Consider the following 24,099-nt stretch of genomic DNA (forward strand, 5'->3'; position numbering starts at 1 on the left):
AATGTCAGTGACAAAAAGAGCTGGACTGACACACTGATCAAAGAGGACTGCTGCATCACAACACATGAATTGTGCATGCAGTAGGTATAGGGAAACTTCCTGTGATAACCATCATAAAGGAATTTGGCTACAACAAGGTTTGCACCGGGTGGGTCCCGAAAATTCGGCCCGCTGAAGGATGCACTACGTGGAACCCATTTTGCGGATGACAACCAGCTCAAGCACAGTGTTCATAAAGCACTCCGGAACAGGAGTAAAGACTTTCACAGGACTGGAATACAGCATCTGATTCAGAAATAGTGGAACTGCATAGAAAATGGCGACTTTGTGAAAAAATAACAGCGTGTTTATTAATGATTGAGGATTAATTGATGTAAAAGGCATAGTTGTAGGAATTAAATTTTCTGAAGTAAAAATAGGAGACATTACTTTCGTACCACTGCTCATACTCACCAGGCAAATGTTTAAGTGCTAACTACCATTAATGGAGAGGTATTGAACCAAAAATGGCAAAACTTCATCATTTGCATTGAGCTGGGCAAACTGTTTGATTCCAGCTAAATGAAAATTTCATTGAAAGTAGTAGTGGGGGAAGCTTAAATTTATATAAAAGTGAAGCAAAAAAAGTAAGATTGAGAAAATATAGTCAAGAAATAGGAAAGCTCACCAATGAAAGGGCCATCTAGGGAGTGGGGGAAGTTATTAAAAGCTGGATAATAGTCAATTCTTAACCTGAAGCTCATTAGCATTAGTTGAGGCATATGATGCAAGAAAGCAAGCTTATATAGCATCAGATCGGGGAAAAAAAAAAAAAAAAAAACACCCTTCCCATTTCACCTATCCATTCATTCCAAATATTTGTCTAGTTCTGCCTTGAATTTATTTAAGCTATCAACTTCTGCAACAACAGATAGAAGTCTGTTCTAGAAATCAATTACCCACAGGCTAAAAGTAAATTTCCCACACATCTATTCTGCAACTCTTTCCTCAATTTGAATCTATGCCCACTCAGTTTCTTAATCTGAGCGAACGGAAGTATCCCATCAGCACTGAGCCTGCTCAAATCATTCAAGGCCTTGTACACCTCAATCACATCACCTTGCAGGTGCCTGGTCTCCAGATGCTGCAACTTTCAGAATTTAAGCCTCTCTTAGTAGGAGCACCATTTGAGCAGCTTAAATGCTGCAAGTTGCAGCATCTGGAGACTAGGCACCAACACTCATGCCCAAAATTCAAGGTACTTATATATAAAGTTTGAGACATCACTTGGCATCAATTGCTCCCTGAAATAATTTTGACAGATTCTCATAGGAAATATGTTCAAAAACTCAGGTATATGCTTAAAAAGTTCTCACCATCCTCATTTTCAGGTTAATGACCAAAAATCAAGAGCTGTAATTGGTTTAATCATCTTTCCCACATAGTTTATCTATTTATTTAAAAAAAAAAAAAAAAATTTTTTCTAGAACATTAAGGTGCTTTCTGGAGCATTTGGGAGCTTTCTACAACATTCAAAAATTGCCCGAACATGCTATAATATTGTTACGTGCGGAAGAAAGGGTGAATGTTTCTGGAAGGTTCTAGAACTTTGGGTGGAGTTCTCTAGAAACATTGTGAGCCTTCTACAAACTTCTCTATGGTATATATACGAGTGGGTTCCACACCAAGCAAGCATTTTTATGTTTCAGAGAGTCAGTGGTGAACAAGTGTTTGTAAACAAGCATTATGTGCATTAGTATAAATCGTGAACTATGTTTAAATTAGAAATAAAAATCTACAATTTCTTAACTGTGTTCTTATGTGCACATATCTCAATTGTACATGAAATATATCACATTCTTACTGAAATAAGCCTTAGAGCTTTTCCTACATTTGTGGAGAAGTGGTATTAAAATAGAAGAGGAAGCCACTGTCACAACTTGTGAGAAAAGCCTATGAACTCTATTTGAGATGTAAGGTTGGAGATCAAGGTAATGTATGGCTTCCAAAGATTTCTTGTTGCTCGTTTCTAGGACATTAACAGGCTGGCTTAGAGGAAGTCACAAATTGATGCCTTTTGCTGTTCTGGTGATATGGTGGGAACATTAAGAATTTGCAGATAAAGGAACCACTAGATGGCAGTGATCACAGTGTACTGATGTGGGATTTAATTACCATCAGGGGTAAAGGAAAGGGTTTTTGCTTCCGTAAAGGTGAGTACTGTGGTCTCCGACAGTTTTTAAATTCTGTACAGTGGGATAAACTGACGATGTTACCAACAGTAAATTCTAAGTGGGAAGCATTCAAGGAATTAATCGTGGATGCTACTAAAAGTTTCATACCTATTAAGAAATATTGTTCAAGGTTTAGGCCTAAATGGTTATCTAATGAACTAATGAGACTCGTAACAGAGAAGAAAAATGCTTGGGATGCATATAAATTATCAAGCGACTCAGAAGCCTATGGCAGATATAAGCTAGTCTGTAATCAGGTCACAAAGGAGGTTAGGCAGGCGAAGGCAGATTACAAGAAATCCTTGGCAAAAGATGCTAAGAAAAACAGCAAGGATTTCTTTACTTATATAAACTCTAAAAGGAAGGGGACGAATCTGATTGGTCCACTTAACATCGACGGTTCAACTGTTGATGATCCTGCTCAGATAGCAAACAAACTGAATGAGTATTTTGCATCTACATTCACACATAAGGAATTATTAAGGTTTGAAAATGGCAGAAGGTTATCAAATTGTAGCAGAATACTTATTTATTTTGTAATAACTGAGAGCAAAGTGGAGGAGAAATTGTTGAAGTTAAACAAAATGTCAATAAGCACTGATTGCATGTAAAAGAAAATATGGTGGGGAGGATCGTAAAACTGGACAGTAGTCACCTATTATAGACTGGTCGATTTGGTGTTTCTATATTTACTTGTTAGATTATGTCCAAAGTATGAACACCCCCCCCCCCCCCAAACATGATGGTAACACTCCTGACAAAACAACACAACCAGCTCAATCTGTACTTGAACCTGTGTAATAGGAAATTTATTTGATTCATTTAATGTATGGAAGAACTGATAAAAAGAAAATGCTATTCCCACATTTGCTTACCTGGGTATTTTGAAAATAATGCCTCCATAATGGTCTGATTTTGTCTTGGCCACCAACATCCCATACAGTGAAACAGATATTCTTGTATTCAACAGTTTCCACATTAAAACCTAGAAAGAGTTATAAAACAGTAACTCTATAACTAGTATAACTAATAAATGTGCAGTGGAAAATTACCAAAGAATTGCAATCCTAAAAATCACCTGAGAAAACAACACAAAGTCAATTTTAAAAAGTATATATAGTAGAGGAAAATAATACTAATACACATAATGATATAATGTTGTTCGAATAACTCAATGCTACTCTTTTTAAAGCCAATAAAAGATATTACTGTTTCATAAACAGAAATTATTATTTTATATACTAATCCCAAGCACAAACTGCTATCAGGGTCTATAATACATTAGTACTCTGCAGGGGATTGGAAAGACAAAAGATACTCATTCATACTGGAATTGAATTTTTGTAGATTGTAATTTTCAGGAAATACATAAGAATGTATGGTTGTTCCAAAGAACAGAAGTGAAACAGGAAGAAAAATTAGTTTTGTGTGTCTTAAGTGAGTGGATATTGAGCAGCTGATCCATGTTTTCAGGCTGGTTTAGAAGCAAGAGGAATTCTGAAAGCTAATTCAGAACAGAATTATCAATAGGAAAGGCATGTAGCAAAACTAAGTATCTGCAATATTTGTGATATGCTTATAGTAAGAAAGGTATAAAGTCACAGTTACTCCCACCAGTAAAGACATGATATTGTCCAGAAATTAAGTATTATTAAGATAACAATGGATGCAGCACTCTTCCTGGCAAGAAATAAGACTGAAACCTCTTTTTGAAGGTTTGAAGTTAGCAAATTTTTCTCACCTCCCATTGAAGAATTACAGAGTTCAATACTAATCCAGATGCCTCCTAGAGCTTTATTAACAGGTTCTGTCTGATAGATTATGTAGCATCAATGCTAATAAATTTTTTAAAAGTTGTATCTTCTGCCACTCCCTCCTAAACACTAGTCAAATTTTTAAGGAGGATCACGATTGTACAGTCACATAATATAAATTAGTATTAGCAAGGGCACAGGATACAAGAAAGCAAGCTTATATAGCATCAGCAAAAAAAAAAAAAAAAAAAAAAAAACACACACACAAACCCTTCTCATTTCATCCATTCACTTGCACCAAATGTTTGTTTAGTTCTGCCTTGAATCTGTTTAAGCCAGTGGTGTCCAACCTATGGCCGCAAATAATTTTTATAAGGCTTGCATGGAAAGTTCACTTTCCACGCGAGCCTGTACATGCAATCTCCACTGCGTGTACAGACATGCAAGCTTCCAGCTCGATTGTATCAAACATGCACATGTGGTTCAGTGAAGTCATATGTACGCTAAATACAGTTATGTATTTTGATATAGCTTGTTCATTGCATTGAATTAATTATTAATTTGTATTGAATTTTAAAAAAAATCATTCTTAAAAATGTTTCGAAAGGGGAAAATCGATTTGGAGTGTAGTGTTTTTGATCCAAGGTGGACTGGAGACTATTTCTTCATTGATTGCCATGAAAAAGCAGTGTGTTTGGTGTCAGGAGACTGTGTGAGTTTTTAAAGAATATAACATTGATTCCAATCATAAATCTTATGATCAACATAAAGGAGTATTGCAAAAAGAAAAGTGTTCAAAGTTACAAAACATACTGAAAACGTATGTCAAGAAATTTATCTGTTGTACGTGCCAGTTATCAAGTTGCACATTTGATTGCTTTTGAAAGTAAACCATTCAATGATGGTGAATTTATTAAGCGTTTTGTTAAAAGTTGTGGAAGAAATTGTCCGGAGAAACAAACAATGATACAAGACAATAGTTTGTCTCAACAAACAATTACGCGTAGAGTAGAAATTATTGGAAAGAATTTGTTCGAACAACTTTTGGAAAACATAAAACAAATGAAATATTTTAGTGTGGCACTGGATGACAATACTGATGTAAATGACATAGCCCAACTCCTCATCTTCATACATGGAATTAATGATAATTTTGTACCAGTTGAAGATTTAGCTAATCTACAGAGTATGCACGGAACAACTACAGGTGAAAATCTTTGCCAATCTATCAAAAAGTAAGGATTAAATATTAAAAACCTGGTAGGAATCACAACTGGCAGTGCAAAAAATATGATTGGTAAAAACGTCAGGCTTATGGGTAGAATAACCAAGAAAATGATAGATATCAGAGCTGAAACTCTGATTGGAATTCACTGCACTGTGCATCAAGCAGCTCTTTATGGGAAAGTATTGGATCTCCAACACGTTATGAATGTGGTTATTTCAACAGGAGTGGCTGTTTGATCTTGCAATTCATACATACATTTCTAGTCATTTAAATGCTCTTAATTTAAAACTACAAGGAAAAGGAAAATTGGTCTGGTCTAGTCTATTTGGTGACATCAAATCATTTCAGAATAAGTTATTATTTAAATCCCAGTTGAGCAAGACAATTCACGTTGAATGTTGTACTGGGCTAAAGGAGAAACATTTCCAAAGAATCGCTGCCTTTTGTTATTACAATTACTTTGACAAGTTTGAAAGTCAATTTTCTGATATAAAATCCCATGAAAAAACATAAGCTTTTTGTTTGAGAACCCATTTACTTCTATGGCTGAAAACTACAATGACGACCAGGCTAGCCGGGTGGGTAAAGTGTCTGCCTAACAACCCAAAGGCTGCGGGTTCGAATCCCGCCTCGGGCTTGGATCAGAGTAGCGCAAAAACCTTGGGAGCTACATTATGGCCACAGAAGCCGATGCACCAACAACTAACAATAAAAAAAAAAAAAAAAAAAAAAAAAGAAAACTACAATCCCAGATTGCAACTTGAAATTACTGATCTTCAAGCCAAAATATGATTCAAAAATAAGTATATAGGCTACAAAAATAAAAACTATTTGAACTCTACAAGGCTTTCCCATCTGAAACTTCTCAGATAATAATAGAAAATTCCATGAAAATGGCTACTTTGTTCGGATCAACGTATATTTGCAAGCAAATTTTTTTAACTCGTATTTAATCAAATAAATATTTAAGAAGAAACAATAACAGATGAGCATTTTTTTTTTTTTTTAATGAAAACCCCAAACACGACAGGTATTAGAACTTCTGTACACTAATTTTCAGGTAATACGTATGAAGGAAGATTGTTCCAGAAAACTGCAGTTGAATGTATAAACAAGGAAGATGAAAAATTGGTTCTGTGAGTTTGAAGTTGGACAGTAAATGGATGTTGGTTGGTGGCAGCATGTGTTCGGACTGTTTTGAAAGAGAGAGTGGGAATTATAAAAGCAAATTCAGAAGAACAATGCCTATGGAAGTATCTGTAGAAAAGGCATTCAGCAGAAACAGTATGTCTATGAGACAGCGAGTGGAGACACTGTTAGAGATGAGTCATTAATTAACCTAACTGCCATCTTCTGAATGGAATCTACACTGGTGTGCAAAATTTAAGGACCAGTCAGATTTTCACTTGTAGCTTCTCACAGGAGTGGCCTGGATATGGGAAAAGCATACCAAAGGAACCTCTAGAGGTACAGAAATGATGAAGGAAACAAAACAGTACAGAGGAACTTTAGTCAAAAATGGCAACACAGCACTGGCTGCCATGATACAGATGCATCGCTGCCAAAGATGGGACAAAGGGAAGAGGTCCTCAGTAGGACCTATGGCCACCCCTAATGTCGATGCAGACTTTGCACTGCCTGTCCATACTTAGAACAATGTTGTTGGTAAGTTCTTGCAGTAACCTCAATAACCACATTACAAGCAATATTTGTAATGTGCTTGTGCCAAGAGAGATTAGAAGTCAGGGTAATCCCCAAAAGAGATATATCATCTTGCTTAGAAATAGGAGTGTCACCAAAGATAAGCATAGGAGCAGAAAAATCCTTTTTGAGAGATATAAGACAGGACTGAGTTTTAGAAGGATTGAAATCAACTAAGTTGTCTTTCCCGCACTGGAGAATTATCTGGAGATCGGCATTTAAGGAATTGATTGAGGATATTTGAGAAGTTAAAGCTAATTGAGCAGGGCAAGGTTTCTCAAACTGGAAAGTGGAATGCAATGTGCTATCATCAGCAAAACTATGGATAGGATTTCATCAATGAAAGAAGGTCATTAATATACAAGAGGAAAAGAATGGAGGGAAAGAACTGAACCTTAGGGAACACCAGCATTAGTAAAGTTAGAAGACAGAGAGTCATCTACCATCACCCTCTGTGAGCGGTTAGAGAGAAAACTGGATAATTACAAAGAACAGTTGGCAAACAATAAGATGGAAGCTTGTTTAGAAGATCTTTATGGCAAACACGGTCGAAAGCCTTTGAGATGTCAAGAGCAACTGCTTGTGTTTCACCGAACTTTTCCATTGAATTTGTCCATAAATTGGTAGCATGGGGCAGAATCTCACCTGTGGATCGACGTTGACGGAATCCACTGACGTTCGTTGATGATACGGAAGGTTTCTAGATAGTTTAAGAGTTGATGGTTAAGTGATTTCCTCATTACTTTAGAAAGAGTAGAAGTAATTGGATGGGAGGGATTTGTCACTCTTTTTAGGAACTGGCTGGATATGAGCAAATTTCCAAGCAGAAGAAAAAACACCTTTGGAATAAGAAAGTTAATAAAGGTGGCATAGAACAAGAGTAAGTTCAGGAGCACAGGTTTTGAGAACAAGTGGAAAACTACCATCAGGACATAATCTTCATTATGTATTGAGATTGGTGTCACAAATTTGCAACCAAATTTTGAACAATTATTTAAAAATATCCAGCCTCAATCATATCATTAAATGTTAAGTTCTGTCCAGTTAATATTATTGTGTATTGTACTTAATAAAATTTGACTATTTCAATTTTAGGTTTATCAATATATTTATTTATTCACCTTAATATTGAAAAGCTGTGATCTTTTCAGGTTGTAAATTTTCTAAAATGAGCATTTAAAAGAAAAGAAAAGTATTTTTTTTTAAACAAAAGTGAAGTATTCCAAACAGAAACAAAAAGTAAAGTATTAAAAAAAAAGTCATATTTTTATAATTTTAATAAAATCTAAAAAATAAGCACATAAGTGCTTATGCACTTATGTGCTTATTTTTTTACATTTTTGCACATAAGTGTTCAGAATTTTCATTTTTTTATATACAGCTTGAAAAGAAAAAACAGTAACGTGAAAATAGAAACTTCCTTATACGAGTAACAAGACAGAAAATGTGACAATTTTTTTTCGAATCACTCTGTGCAGCCCGCAAAACAAATCTAACTTTGAATATGGCCCCTATACTGGAAAAGGTTGGACACCACTGGATTAAGCTATCAACTTCTACAATGACAGATGGAAGTTTGTTCCAGAGAGAGACCACCCACTGGCTAAAGGCAAATTTCTGCACATCTATACTACAACTGTCTTTCCTCAATTTGAATTTATGCCCTCTCAGGCAATTATTCTGAGCAAGAGGAAGAATCCCATCAGCACTGAGTATGCTCAAACCACTCAAGGCTTTATACACCTCAATCGGATCACCTCACAGGTTTCTAGTCTCCAGACACTGTAATTTGCAAAACTTAAGCCTTTCTTTGTAAGAGCAACCCTTGGTCCCATTCACTAATCTTGTTGCCCTTCTCTGTACAGCAGGCCCTCATTATAATGCGGTTCACTTTACGCTGATTCGCTATAACACTGTTCTTATATTATAACCTGTATCAGATTATAATGATATCACAAATCACTATAACACTCTTTTACCAGCATACAGATTGCATTTTTGGCATATTTAACAAAAACGTTTCATCTGATGGAGTCTATAGCTTGAAAACGAATTAGCAAAACAACATTAAAATGTTTTGCACACTAATTTAATTGCAGTACAGTGACTTGTTATGTAGTTCCGAGATCAACATTTTAAAAAAATTATCATGCATATTGCTTGTAATATTTGCGTTTAAATGCATTTATCTGGTCTATCATCACTCAGTACAGTATTAGCCATCGTGCGTAACGGACAGTTTACTCGAAATGCAACAAACGCAGTTACATTTTCAAAGAGTTAATAATGGTGGATAAGAATGAAAAAGCAAAAACGTCTGGACTCAGTACAAAGACTACAAATGTAAGAAAAAGACTGAATTTGAAAATTAAATTAGATGTTTTGAAGTGAATCGATTCCGGTCAACAACAAGTAGAAGTTGTTGTTGTTCTTTGTTAGCATTAGCAACTAAGGACATATTGCTCCGGGGATATGCGGTGGCCATTCCCTGACCTTTTTGCATCCTCCGTATTTGGTGGTCACGGGCTCGAACCCCGGTCTAATCAAGAAGCGCATGCTAAGCACTGCTGCTCCTGCTCACCCAGCTATGGAGGCACCACAAGTGGATGTGTGCCGTAATTTAGGACTGGCAGGTTTAACTGTAAGAACAATTATAAAAAATAAAGAATTAATTTTAGCAGCGGAAAGACTGCTGTTGCACTGCAAGCAATTTATGGCTAGGTCAGCTATTAGGACTGAAATAGAGAGACTAACTAATTTTACTGAAGATAAAAAATATCTAATGCAGAATTCAGTTAAGTTAAATATTATAAAAAAAAAACAAAAAAAAAACAGATTAACCTATATGATGATCTGAAGAAAGCTCACCTAAAAAAAAATGTGGAACAAATTAAAACTAGTAAGGGCTGGTCGGATAGATTTAAAATCCAGGTAGAAGTCGCAAGTGCAGATCAAGGAGCTGAAACTTTCAAAAAAGAACTTGTTAAAATTATTGAAGAAGGGTGTTATGTATTATACTTCTCAACAAGTTTTTAACAAAGATGAAGCAGGACTTTTTTGGAAACTAATGCCTAAAATAAGTTTCATATTGAAAGAAGAAAAAAACATGCCAGGTTTCAAAGCAGCAAAGAATCGGTTGACTTTATTGTTGGGTGGTAACGCTGTGGGGGATTTTAAATTAAAACCCCTTTTAGTTTACCAGGAAGAGGGCCAAAGTACAACCCAAAATCGACACATTTTTCATGATTCAATTTAGATCAATTAAATTCATGATTTTAATTGGAATTTTAAGTTTAATTTTGATACGTAAGTAGTTACCACATAATTATATACGCATGTAATGCAGAATATTTTATATGTACTATAAAAATATTTTAATATTAACTATTTTGACTGACATTTGTGCATCTTTTCACTACTTTTTATTATTGATTAGGAAATATCCAATGGCACTGACCGCAACTCACAAATACATATGTTACCTTATGGGAATGCTGGATTCACTTAGCGCTCTGTTTTTCCGGAATGAATTATCGGTGTTAAGCAGGGGTCAGCTGTACTCGTTCCAACAGTTCTACACCCTTCTTAAAATGAGACCTCTAGATCTGTATACAGTACTCAAGGTGTGGCCTGACTATTGCCTTATACAAGGGGATAATCACCTCCTTATCCCTGCTAGGAAAATTCCTGTATATCACTGACAAGACACCATGAGCTACTCTTGCAGACCATTCTGCACTGCTCAGAAAACTTCATATCTGCCTGCACAATTACTCCCAGGTCCTTTTCACACTCTACCACTGTTAGTGTAGTACTACCACAAAGTTGATACATTACCCTGGGGGTTACTGCTTCCCATATACAGTACTTTATATTTTTAAACGTTAAACTTCAGTTGCCCATCTGCTCAACTTTACTAGATCCTGTTGCAGCAGCGTACTGTCATTAGTGTCATTAACAACCCTGCCGATCTTAGTATCGTCTGCAAACTTGGACATTAAGCCTGATATACCATCATCAATATCATTAATGAATGCAGAAAACAATGGAGCCAACATTGAACCCTGGGGGACACCACTAATAACCTTAGACCACAAAGAGCAGTGTCCATTGATTAGCACTCTCTGTCTTCTCCCACTCAACCATCCCTTTATCCATACCAGCAATTTGCTTCCATGTGCAACGGTATCAAAAGTCTCTTTAAGATCCAAATAAATGATATCAAAATTATTCTTTGCCTCCAGTTCCTTTGTGACTACATCATAGTATCCAATCAAATTGGTCAGACAAGACTTCCCCTTAACAAACCCATGCTGTGTCTGAGCTATAACTGAAGTCTTGTCTAGATGATCCTGCAATGCTTCTTTAACCAGTGCCTCCATTAATTTCCCTGGAACAGAAGTTAAACTAACAGGTCTGTAATTACTTTGTATCTTCCTTTGATCATCCTTTGTGGATTGCGGTCACATTTGTAATTAATAAATTAAATTAATTCTATTAATTTGTCCATAAATTAATAATTTACAGACAAATTTTAGGTTTCCCCTTTTCAACACAACTCAAAACACTTGGCCTTTCTTGTATATGAAAATCAGAACAACTAAACATTACAATAACCACAAGATTCTTTTCTGAAATAAAAGGAGGATGATTATATCTGTGGTTTAATGCAAGAACAACCAATGTCAATTTTTGGTCAAAATGAGATAAGCTAAGAAATGATTTCACAGAAATGTGAAGTTTTCTATGCAAGGACCAATGTAGATTTTTGTGAAGCATCGTGAAAGTTGACATTGGCTGTTCTCAATACCAGAACAGCCAATGTCAACTTTAGCTATTTTACCACCAGAATGTTCTGAATGCTAGAACAGGCAATGTCAACTGTTTTTGCTACCAGAATGCATTGCATTTCTTTCATGACTATGGTAGGTTATAGTGAGTTGGCATTTAGTTTTTAAAAGAACTCTTGGCTAGTGTTTCTTAATGTTAAGTTTACTATTGTGGAACAATGTCGCCAAGAGCACAGTGAATGATAGAAATGTGTCAGAATGCAGAGAACAAAGAGAAAGGTAAGCATCACTATTTTATTTAGTTATTTGTTAGCTGTTTGTCGAATTTTTGCCATAGCTTCGCTGTGGTATTCTGCCATCCAAAAAGTAACACAATTTTTTGTAACTTTTTATTTACCTATGCGTTAGTATAATAGTGAGGTTACATTTACATCTGAATATTGAATTTTTATTTCTAGAAAAGAATACTGTGTTTGCCACTGCTTATAATTCTAGAGGCTACTAATATTGGGTCAGCTGTTTCCATGCCAGTTCCTTCTTTAACTGGATGTAATAATTAATGAATAAATAATTAACTCATGTCGTATCTTTTAATGATAGCTAATGTGATATTATTATTAGCCATATGGTGCAAGGAAGCCTGAGGCTTACACTGCAAGGAGGAACTGGGCAGGCATTTGGAGGGAATGGTGCGATTTTTTTTTTGGCTGATACCGCATAAGCTCATACACTTGCTTTCTTGCATCACATGCCACTACTACCAGCCAAAAAAAAAAAAAAAAAAAAAAAAAAAATTCTGAATTTCACTTAGAGAGAGAGAGAGAGAGAGAGAGAGAGAGAGAGAGAGAGAGAGAGAGAGAGAGAGAGAGAGAGAGAGACTGATCACTAATCACAATAAATTTCTAGATTTAAGTCCTGTGAAATGTGCCCGAAAATTAGAAAGTGTAAACTTTATGTGAGGTAGACATGGCTAGTTCTCCCAGTCCCCTTTTTTCAGATAGTTCTGAACATAACCCCTCAAAATGTTTAGATCATTGTGATTCTGAAGGAAGAAAGAAAGTTAAAGAGTCTGAACCAACAAGGAGGCGAAAATTACTCATATAAATGTGCTCGTAATATTCAAAAAAATAGTTAGGATGGAAAGAAAAGAATACATGTCTACAAAGGAAAAATGAAACCCTGTAAGGAATTGAAACCACTATGTGCTTGCCGAAGAAAATAATTTTAGATATTAAATAAAGATGGCCAGGAAAACATACTTAAAGATGCTTAAAAGCTGTCAAACAAAATCAACTAATAGCTAACTCAGTTGAAGAATACCCTAAAAAGACAATATACCTAAGGCAAGGATGTTCAGAAAACATAAGCAGGCACTCCTTTTCAGGGAAATATTTTTTTGCAGAAAGGTATAAACAGAATGGAGGAGGGATAAACAATGGTCTAAATACACTGGCTGTGACTTTTTTTTTTTTTTTTTTTTTTGTGAAATCCCCAAACACGAAATGTATTAGAACCTATAGTACTTATTACCTTGGAGGTTGAGAAGACAAAAGAAGATATTTGTTGACATTAGACTTGAACTTCTGTAGACAGTAATTTTCAGGAAATACGTATGAAAGGTTGTTCCAGAAAACAGCAGTTGAATGAATAAAGGAGGAAGATGAAAAGTTGGTTCTGTGAGTTTGAAGTTGGACAGTAAATGAATATTGGCAGCAAGTGTTCAGAATGTTTTGAAAGAGAGAATGGGAATTATACAGGGTGTCTCAAAAATATTGGCACAAACGTTTAGGGAAGGTAGGTAACATCTATAGGAATGTGAATCGCATAGGAACCCATAACTGTAAACGTCATGGGAAAGCAGTAGCAGAGGCACAAGAAGCAGAAATGACACAAGACAGTAATTAGTGGCAAACATTTATTTGACATATTAACAATGGAGGCCGAAATGGATGCATTTCATGATGTTACAACAGATACTCGAAGGTTCCATGACACGCAATGCATGCGTGACACCGACGCAGCATGGATTTGCGGACATGGTCGAACACACCTGGAGTTTCTTTGATAGTAGCAGCAGCACAGACGAGTCTCGCCACGAGATCCATTTCCGTCTCCACAGGTGATTCTTATACACGATAGATTTGAGGGACCCCCACAAAAAGAAATCAAGGCTCGATAAATCAGGTGAGCACGGGAGCCAGGCAACGGGTCCACCACGGCCAATCGATCGACGCCCAAAACGCATGTTCAAATGGTCACAAACACACCTTCCATAATGGGCAGGCACCCCGTCATGTCGAAACCAAATGTTGCGTTTCACATTTGCTGGAACATCGTCAAGTAACCCTGGTAGAACTTGTTCAAGAAAGATTCGATATTTAGCAGAGTTCATGCGGGATGGTAACAGGTATGGGCCAACTAAGCAGTCACCGACCATACCTGCTCTCACATTTATTGCAAAGCGACATTGTGCCGCATGGTGGCACACACCATGTGGGCCCTCTGCTAATCCATACACCAGGTGCATGTCTGCCAGCTCACAGTTCGTATATCGATGCAGACTCTTCGTGCGGCATTACTGCTTGAATGAGCAAACCAGAAATTTTCCCTCTCGCGAACTGATGAACAGCGCCGTGTACCAACTTACGGTGACATTTCCGGTTATGGGTTCCTATGCGATTCACATTCCTTTAGATGTTACCTACCTCCCCTAAACGGTTGTACCAATATTTTTGAGACACCCTGTAGAAGCCAGTTCGGAAGAACAGTGCCCATGGAAATATCTGTAGAAAGGGAATGCAACAGTAAGTGTAGAGACTCTGTTAGAGATGCGTCATCAATTGACCTAACTGCCCTCTTCTGAATGGAATCTAGAAGCCTCAGAGAGCTTTTGGGGACACCATCCCAGATGTGGGAACAATATTCCATGGTAGGGCAGATTTGTGATTTGTACAGAGTGAACAGCTGTTTGGAAGAAAAGTAACACAGAGAGTAAAAGAGAAAACCAAGTTTTTAAATGCAGAGGAAGCAATATTTATAATGTGCTTGTGCCAAGAGAGATTAGAAGTCAGGGTAATCCCCAAAAGAGATATATCATCTTGCCTGGAAATCAGAGTTTTACCAAAGATAAGAATAGCAGCAGAAGAAGAATCCTTTTTGTGAGATATAAGCCAAGACTGAGTTTTAGAAGGATTGAAATCAACTAAGTTGTCTTTGCCCCACTGGAGATTGGGGCATTTAAGGAATTGGTAGCAGATATTCGAGAAGTTGAAGCTGATTGAGCAGGGCAAGGTTTCTTGAACTGGAAAGCGGAATGCAATGTGCTATCACTGGCAAAACTATAGATAAGATTTCCAGTCAACGGAAGAAGGTCATTAATATACAAGAAGAAAAAGAGTGCGGGAAAGAACTGAACCTTGGGGTACACCTGCATTAGTGGAGAAGTTAGAAGACGGAGAGCTATCTACCATCACCCTCAATGAGTGATCGGAGAGAAAATTGGATAACCAATTACTAAAAACAGTTGGTAAACCATAAGATGGCAGCTTATTTAGAAGAACTTTATGCCAAACATGATCAAAAGCTTTTGAGATATCAACTACTTATGTCTCACCGAAGTTTTCGAAGTTGGCCGACTAATAAAAGACCAAAAACGGGAAAAAAAAAAAAAAAAACAAACTAAAAAAACTACTAAAAACACTAAAAAAAAAAGACTAATAAAAGTTTTTTTCACTTTGGATTTTTGGGGAACAAAAGGCTGCGATTGTTCAACTTCACTTTGAAGTGTGGCAATATTGTGTTCATTTTCATCAACCACAGTTGGACTACTAGAAGTACTTGCTTCTCGTTTTAAAGTTCCTTATTTCAAACTACAAATCCATGGTCATTTATTTTAATATAATAATATTTCAAAATACTGTTAATTATCAAAAAAAATTTATACAAGGAAGCAAGTTTAGTTATGATATCAGTTCGCTTCTCCCTCAGCCCATGTACTCCAGACTAAATCACATATGAATGGCATATTAGATCACTACATTGCTACTTTTTCGAAGATGTCATTATCTCTACGTATACTTCTCTATGCAAAAGCCCGTCAAAACAAAGTGTTCCACGGTCTATTTGATGATTAGTCTGTCGGTATATTATTAACCGGAAAAAAAAAAATAATAATTATAATGATCAAAAGTGATGTACGCTACAAATATGCAAAATTTATTTATTTTATTTTGACATTAAAAATGTTTTTACTGGAGTTATTCCAAAAATTTTGTAGCGAAAATTTATTCCAGGTTAATTTATCTTTTACTGAACCAAATTTAATTAAATTTTGCACAGAGCTTCATCTTAGCTCTATACTAGAGGAAAAACTTTCAAACCTCTGAAAATTGTAGTAGTTTTTCCAGGATAGTGGAAAATATGAACATATGATAAAGGAAATTTTCTCACATAATAACTGGGTTATACTGTGGACGTATAGCATATTGTAGGAAAGCTAAGGAATTTATAAACAGAAATTAGGATACAAAAAAAAAAAAAAAAAAAACCTTTCGAAAACTGAGAAATGCATTAAATCGAAAACGCAACTGGTGTTTTCAGATTGAATGTAATTTGTTTTATTTACAATTAAACTCTGAGGCTGGAAAAGAGTTCTGCACATTTATGAAAACATTCTTGAACTTGGACATGTCATCAGATCTTTTGATAAATACTACACGTAATGGAACAACAACAGATGGTGTATTTAGTCGTGAACTGAAATCTTTTAATGTAAAAATTATATATATCCTACTTTTGTCATCACAGACCAATACTTTCAGTAACCAATATGTAATTATTAATAAAATAAAAAATTGTTATATTATTATCCATGAATTTTATTAATATCTGAAAATTAAAACGTTTTTAACAGCGGCCGATGACTCAGTGTAAAACAAGTTAAATATGCGAGCGGCAGGGCACATTATGTACCTGGTACAGAATTTTTTTTTTTTTTTTTTTAATTATTAATTACGATTTTTCACGGAACACAGTTTGGGAAACTGCTGCTGTAGACCCAGACGAACCGTTATAGTCATTTTTTTCGCAAGTTGGCTTTTCTATGGGTTGTTCTGATGAGTCTTCAGCGTCATCGTTAGGGTGTTAATCTTAAATCACGCTTTCTCCACAAAAAAAAAGCTTTCCGCAATTCTGTGCCGCTTCTTAAATTTATCTCACCACCCAGTGCTCGCATTAAATTCCATACGTACAAGAAATTGCGAAAATTTCAGCTTGCTGCTTAATTATTGGACCTGATATTGGTATATTCTTTTCACGTAACATTTTAACCATTTTAGAACAGCTTTATCAACATCTTCGTATACACACAACTTAATTCGCTTCTTGTCTGCTCCTCCTTCTTCATCAATTGATTCTTAATTTTTTAAAATCGTAGATAAACTGCTTGCAGGTATGCTATATTTCTCAACAATATCTTTTTTCTTAAAACCCTGGTCAATATCATGAAGAATCTTGCTTTATCATTAATACTTAACACTGTTTCCGCAACGGTAAAATTTATTCGGCAGCAACAGCCTGTAGCTCACTGCCGATACATATACCGTGTAGCCAGCACAAACTTCGCTGCGCTAGCCATATAGTGAATTGTTAGCAGCGCCTACTCAATGACGTTCGCTTGTGAATTCAACAGTATCACGTGACCTTTCCTATCAATCACAAATATGCGCCTGTCAATTATTAGGCTGAGATTTAGTTTATGGTGCAAGGAAGCCCGAGACTTTGGTTGCACCAACCAAAGGAAAAAAAAAAAAATCCTGAGTTACCCTGAGAGAGAAAAGGGAAGAATGATGATATCCAGCTCAAAACCCTGGGTGTTCCTTTTCACTCCGCTTTCATTCATATGTAACAAAATTATTGTTAATGTATGCTGTATGTTATTTTCAGAAAGAAAAAAAGAGCATAGTGCCTATGTGACTGATGGCAAATCGTTCAACAAGAACGAAATTTTAAAATTTTCATGAAAACCAGCTACTGGGAGTGCAGTTTAAATGCAGACTATCAACAGTGATGGGCAGGAAGGTCACGTGGTACGGTTGAGGTGAGAAATAGGCGTTACTAAAAACCGACTACCGAAGCATTCTATTTATTGCCGCCGCAGCGCGCTAAAGGTTTTCCCCGCAGCGAATTTCGTTTTCCACTTAGCCAACGTAAATTCAAAAATCTACCCTATTTATTGCAACGTTTATTACCACTTTTAAAAACCCATCTGGTTTTATCTTAATGAGCAATTTCGGGGTGAATTATATTGTACTGCCTAATACTGTACTTCACTATATGGGGTTAATTTTACATGTAATTTTGTTTCAAGGTCCAATGTTTTGCGAAAAAATTCGTAATACAGAGAAATTCGCTAAATCGAAGTTGTAATAGAGAAATTCCACTGTATATATACACACACACACATAATTACACCAAGCTGATCCTTTCTGACCCCCTATTATGACTTCTCTCTGCTTAACAATCGGAGCCCCCGGAGCCCTGTCTATGTGCGAACGTAAGTGTCTGCTGTGTTAAACAAATGCATGAATGTTAGCTGTGTTGAATGAGAATGTGTGTGTTTAGTGGCTATTCTAACTTTGTTTCAAACTGTAAACCAAGACCAAGTTTCCAATTAGGCAGATCTTAACGTGTAAAAATGTAGCCATTTTTTATTTTTACCCGGCCCGAATATTACCTGTATTTCTGAATTATTGGTCAGTGAAACGGCCTCCGTAGCCGAGTGGGCAAGAGCGGGAGTGCAGTAGCACACGCTCTTTGAGTAGACCGGGGTTCAAGCCCCTGACTGCTGAATGCGGTCGATCTGCCAACCCGCACTGGACCAGCATGGCAGATTATGGTCCATTTCCCTCAACATGAATTGTTGAGGAGGCTTCCATCCTGCAGTGGGTTGATAATGGCTGCACTTTACTTTTTATTGTATAAAAGAAGCGGTTAGAAAGTGTTACAGGTGAATGCTCTTAGAATTGAAAGTAGGTCAAGGCAAAATCTCGAATGTAGTATCATACTTAATAAATACTGTATGCATGCAACTAAAAAGGCACATATTGCCGGGAGACATAATGACTCTTATCATACCCTTGATGTATCGTAAATTGCAACTTAATGCCCGCGGGTAAAGCACGACCGGGTTAATTCCATGAAAATACAAATTTTGGTAATATTGGAGACATTGGCGAATTGCGCCTTATTGGTCAATTAAAAGTGTCAACAGACAACTAATACACATTTTTTTCTAAAAACACTTTAAGAATTTAAATACATAAAAAATATAACTATGTAATATTGGTGTAGATACATCATAGTTGACCCATAAATTTGAACTACGTATGTAGTGTAAAAGTTCTTTCATATTGTGAAAATAAATAATTTCGCAACTGTGATGGCATGTTGCATTACAGGGTACCTGCCCACTCATTGATGATGAAGCCAAAAAGCTTCGAAACGATCGTCTGGGTGGTGGTATCCACTGAAAATAATTTGAAGTAGTGCAATACCAGCTATCTCTTTGTGAAGGCACCCACAATATGAGATACTATGGTGTATCTGCACCAATATTATATAGTTAATTATCTAAACCCATAAGAAATTATGCCTTGTGCATTTCATCTTCTTAAAAATATATATGTATGAAATAGCCAGAAATGTTTGGAAATAACAATTCATTACGAGATATATATTATTTGTACCAGAACTGAGCCCGGGCAAACCTCTAGTATAAGTCCGCTTTTATGCATGCGTTTTGTGTCGCGCAACAGCCGACGGCTGATTGCCGCGCATTATCTAGGGTTATTTGTTGCGTGCATAAAAAAAAAATAGTGCGGGTGGACAAATCGTATCGGTGGTTGCTGCCAGTGCCTTTTCGCATTGGAGAATGGACGATGGATCCGTAGGTGTTTTATTGAGTATCGGCTCATTACGGTGAAAAGAAGATGGGCTGTTCATCCCATCAACACTGCTAGATTTGTAAATGGGGAATTTCGTAACCTCTACGGAAAATTTAAGGGACGACAGGGACAAGTTTTTTAATTATTTTAGAATATCTGTAGCATCGTTTGATGAGCTGGTGGTCAAATTCCAAGTAACGATTCGAGGTAGGTAAGGTTTGTCATTTTCTCCACAGGAAATATTGGCAATAACTCTCAATTATGTCTATAAAAATAAGATCAGTTTAAATCCGACAGAGCGGTTGGCAGCACTGATGTCTAGACAGCGCACGACAGACAAGTGGCGCGTTTGCATAAAAGGAACAATTAGACACCATGTACTTAGAAAATTCGTGCGATTTTTGCCGCTTGCGTTCTGTAGGACGATGGCATGTCTTTCAGAACGCGACCGCAACGTAAACGGACGACAGGGCATAAAATGATCCATTTGTTCCCGGTGATTTATAAAACGGACGACAGGGTATAAAATGATCCATTTGTTCCCGGTGATTTATAAAACGGACGACAGGGCATAAAATGATCCATTTGTTTCCGGTGATTTATAAAACGGACGACAGGGCATAAAATGATCCATTTGTTCCCGGTGATTTATAAAACGGACGACATTCTGCTGTCGCCTGTTGCGCGACACAAAACGCATGCATAAAAGCGGACTGAGTGCTATACTAGACGAGCGCTTGAAGCTCGGCGACGCCTTCCAACGCCCAATTTTACAGAAAGCAGAGGATAAAGGAATGCAACTAGACAAGCACTTCGAACGCCGCGTAAAAGAAGCCGCCTTCGAACGCGTAACAAGCGCGTAAGCCTCGGCGTTTGCATAACCTGAGGAGACATTCTCCCCGTGCATGGGGTGGTTCGCCTTAATTGGTTTGTTTATTATACTTTGGGGAAGACGATGTTTGACACAGAAGAGTTTATTTGTGAGATGGAAAGGAGGCCTCCCTTGTACAACACGTCATTAAAATACTACTCCTGCAAAGAAATAAAGGCAAAGTGTTGTATTGAAATTGGAAAAGAAATGTTTCCGAACTGGGATGGATTATGTAATGATGGGAATAATCAGAAAGCTCAGTTCTGAATCTTATATTCATTGTAAATATTACTTCTATTTTAGTACTGTTTCATTAGTTAACGAAATATAAGTTTGTTCACTTGCACAGACAATAAATTGTCTGTGCAAGTGAATAAACTTGTAGATTCTGAGTTATCTGCGTACGGAATCACGAATGTACATAATTTAAATTAATAAAGAACCTTATAAGATGAATAACAGTAATCGGAAAACTGCTGAAGAATACCCACTGCAACGTCGGCGTTAACAAATGAGAATTACTTGCAGTCTCTGTCTTCTTCCAAAACGAATTTTGAAAATCTTTCGTTTCAAACATAACTTCGGCGCCTTTCTTTTTCGAAAAGTATTGTGAAAGCACGCTTTGATGGAGGGGAAAATAAATAATAATAATTAAAAAAATAACGCACGCAACTGTTTCTTGGCATTAAGAAACATGACCAAAAGAATTGCAACGGATGGAAAAACGAAAAGATTGTGCATCATCTACTAATACAAAATCGAGGAAATTCATCTACTGGAAGCCGGACTGGAAACGGGGAAAACTGATAACAATGCAAATAAGCATTTGATGAAAAAAAAAAAAAAAAGTTTGCTCTATTGTTTTTAGGGATCAATATCGGCACAACACCTTTTCTGGGTGTATATTTGATCTTCTAACGAAGTTTCAAGAAAATATTTCTATTGACAGCTGCGTTACAAACTTCTAAAACTGGTGTCTTCTCATGAACATTCGTAAAATCAAACAACACTAATCCTTCAATGCACGGAAAGTAATCCGTTATAGTGTGGGTGTAATGGAGAAAGTTTTTTGCTTCAAAGGATGGAAAGTACTCGTCAATATTCCATCTGGAAATACTGTAATGTCAAGTGGTGGGAAGACAGTAACATAGGTGTTTTAATCTGAGAAGTTAACCTTTATGTCTTACAGAATTACCGAAAGTAATTCTGTAAGACACAAGTCTTACAAATACCTTAATCTCTGAATAAGAATAGCGGGTAGATATAAAATAATTTTACAAAGAAAACAACATTTCAGAAATATTTCAATTAGTGGGAGTTGGCCTGTCGGTATAGCACGTAAAGCATAGATGTAAACATAGGTATTGATTTCCGCATCACGGTATCACATTTTGCGGTTTTTTTTAACTAATTAACATTAGAAGTTCATAAAAACTCTGTATCGATATAAAATAAAAATATATATACAAAGGGTACTAGGAAAGTTTTGCAATACAGCTTTGTTTATTTAATTTTTTCAAAGTAATTTCCTCTACATTCAATACACCTCTCCATCCTCCGAAACCAATCTTTAAACCAGTTCTGCCAAGTTTCACTAGGGAGTAAAGCACACTCGTTGTCCCAAGCCCGTAGAAGGTCCTCATCACTGGAAAACCGCTTCCCTTTTAGCTTCATTTTCACATGCGGGAACAGTGCAAAGTCGCAGGGAGCAAGGTCTGGACTGTAGGGAGGGTGCTCGAGAAGTTTCAGTCCTGTCGTGGTCAAATATTCGGTGCAGGCTTTGGCGCGGTGAGCTGCAGCATTATCGTGATGGAGGTACCAGGTGTCCATTCTTGACTTTGGACGCAGGTTCTTCATAGATCCAATGACTTTAGGCAGGCATTGTTCAGTATACCACTTAGCTGTGACTGTCTTCTGCGTGTCCAAAACGACACTTTCCACAATTCCACTCGATTTGAGAAATACAGCTATCATTTTATTCTTTACAGATCGGGATTTTCTGACAATTACGGGTGTGTCGTCATCATCAAAGACCCAAACTTTGTTTTGAGCCTTGGTCGGCAGATCGTAATAGTACAGCCAAGTCTCGTCACCTGTCACGATGTTGTTCACATACCGAGATTGTCCCTTATCAAACTTTTTTAACATCTCCCGGCACCAAGTCACACGTCGTGTCATCTGCTCTTCAGTCAGTTGATGCGGCACCCAGAGAGAACAAAGTTTCTTCACGTGCAAATGATCTTGCAGAATCGAACGAATTGCTGGTGCATTTAGGCCCAAAGTATCCTCTATCTGTTGGTAGGTCACTCGCCTGTTTTCGTCAAGCATTTTCCTCACAGCAGTAACGTTTTCCTCCGTAACTGACGTTCGTGGCCTTCCCGGCCTCTCAGAATCCTCCAGAGTGAAATTCCCCCTTTGGAATTCTCTATACCACCTGAATATCGTTGTACGATGTGGACAATCATCATCTAGTGCAAGAGTCATTTCTTCTAAGCACTGGTCTATGGTTAAACCACGCACGAAATTATACCGCAAAACTGTCCTTATCTCATTTCGTGACCACGATGCCATCGCAAGCACTTTACACCCTCACTACTAATGAATAACTGAGCCCATCGACTTGGCGCGGCGGCTACTATGCACGTATGAACATGTCTCAACATGCAGCTTCCTGTGATTCATTGTTGCGTCATATTGCAAAACTTTCCTAGTACCCTTTGTATTGGATTCAAAAAAGGACGTTCCACTGAGGACGCAATCTCAACCCTGCTGACTTACATTCAGGAGGCAAACAGCAAATATGTTCTTGCTGTTTTTATTGACTTTGAGGGCGCTTTCGATTCCCTTTGGTGGGAGAGTGCTCTCAGGTCGCTGCAACTGGCAAAGTGTGATGACTACCTGTTCAGAGTCCTCAGATCTTACTTTAAGGATCGACAAGTTAAAGTATGTGCAAAGCATTTATCATACACGACTACCGTTTCAAGAGGATGCCCTCAGGGTTCAGTCTTGGGACCTCTCTTTTGGAATGCAGTGCTAGACCAGTGGCTCACGAAGGATAGCGATGAGTTCATCAAAGTTGCATATGCAGATGACTTGGTGGTGGCGGTGCAGGGAGGATCAAGACAAATTCTCGAACAAAAAATTCAGTCAGTTTTGAATAATTTAGTGGCATGGGCGGGTTTGAATAAACTAAAGATTTCTGTCACCAAGACCAATTTCATGGTGTTTAAACACCACTTCGATTATGGAAGGCCGCCAAAGGTAACCCTATATGGTACTCAAATTCCATATGTACAGAACACCAAATATCTGGGTTTAACTTTAGATGATCGTCTCAGGTTTCATGTACATGTCACTAAAATCAATGAAAAAATCAAAAAGTTCGTAGCTGCAGTTGTTAGAATTTCCCGCAAGGAATGGGGTTTATCCAAAAAAACTCTGGTATTGTACTACAAGACGATATTTCTTCCCATTGTAGATTATGGTGCTGGTATTTGGTTTGCGGCTGCTACCAAGGTTACAACTAAAGCCAAGCTTCTGTCCCTGCAACGTACAATGTTGCTTACAGTTATACGCGCTCCAAGGACAGTGTCGACAAA

The 24,099-nt window shown here is 37.1% G+C and overlaps 1 protein-coding gene across 1 annotated transcript in view; it reads right to left on the bottom strand.

Annotated features, from left to right (window-relative positions):
• The window catches only part of Arf4 (ADP-ribosylation factor 2), a 155,245-nt gene that overhangs the window by 41,548 nt on the left and 89,598 nt on the right, over window positions 1-24,099 (bottom strand). Inside the window, exon 3 of the mRNA XM_090381565.1 lies at window positions 3,089-3,198. Within this exon, the coding sequence (XP_090237691.1) occupies window positions 3,089-3,198 (110 nt within the window). The remainder of the gene's footprint in view (window positions 1-3,088; window positions 3,199-24,099) is intronic.

The sequence above is a fragment of the Mastigoproctus giganteus genome, chromosome 9 (genome assembly GCF_048544385.1).
Source record: "Mastigoproctus giganteus isolate SK-2022 chromosome 9, ASM4854438v1, whole genome shotgun sequence".
In the NCBI taxonomy this organism is placed as follows: Eukaryota; Metazoa; Arthropoda; class Arachnida; order Uropygi; family Thelyphonidae; genus Mastigoproctus; species Mastigoproctus giganteus.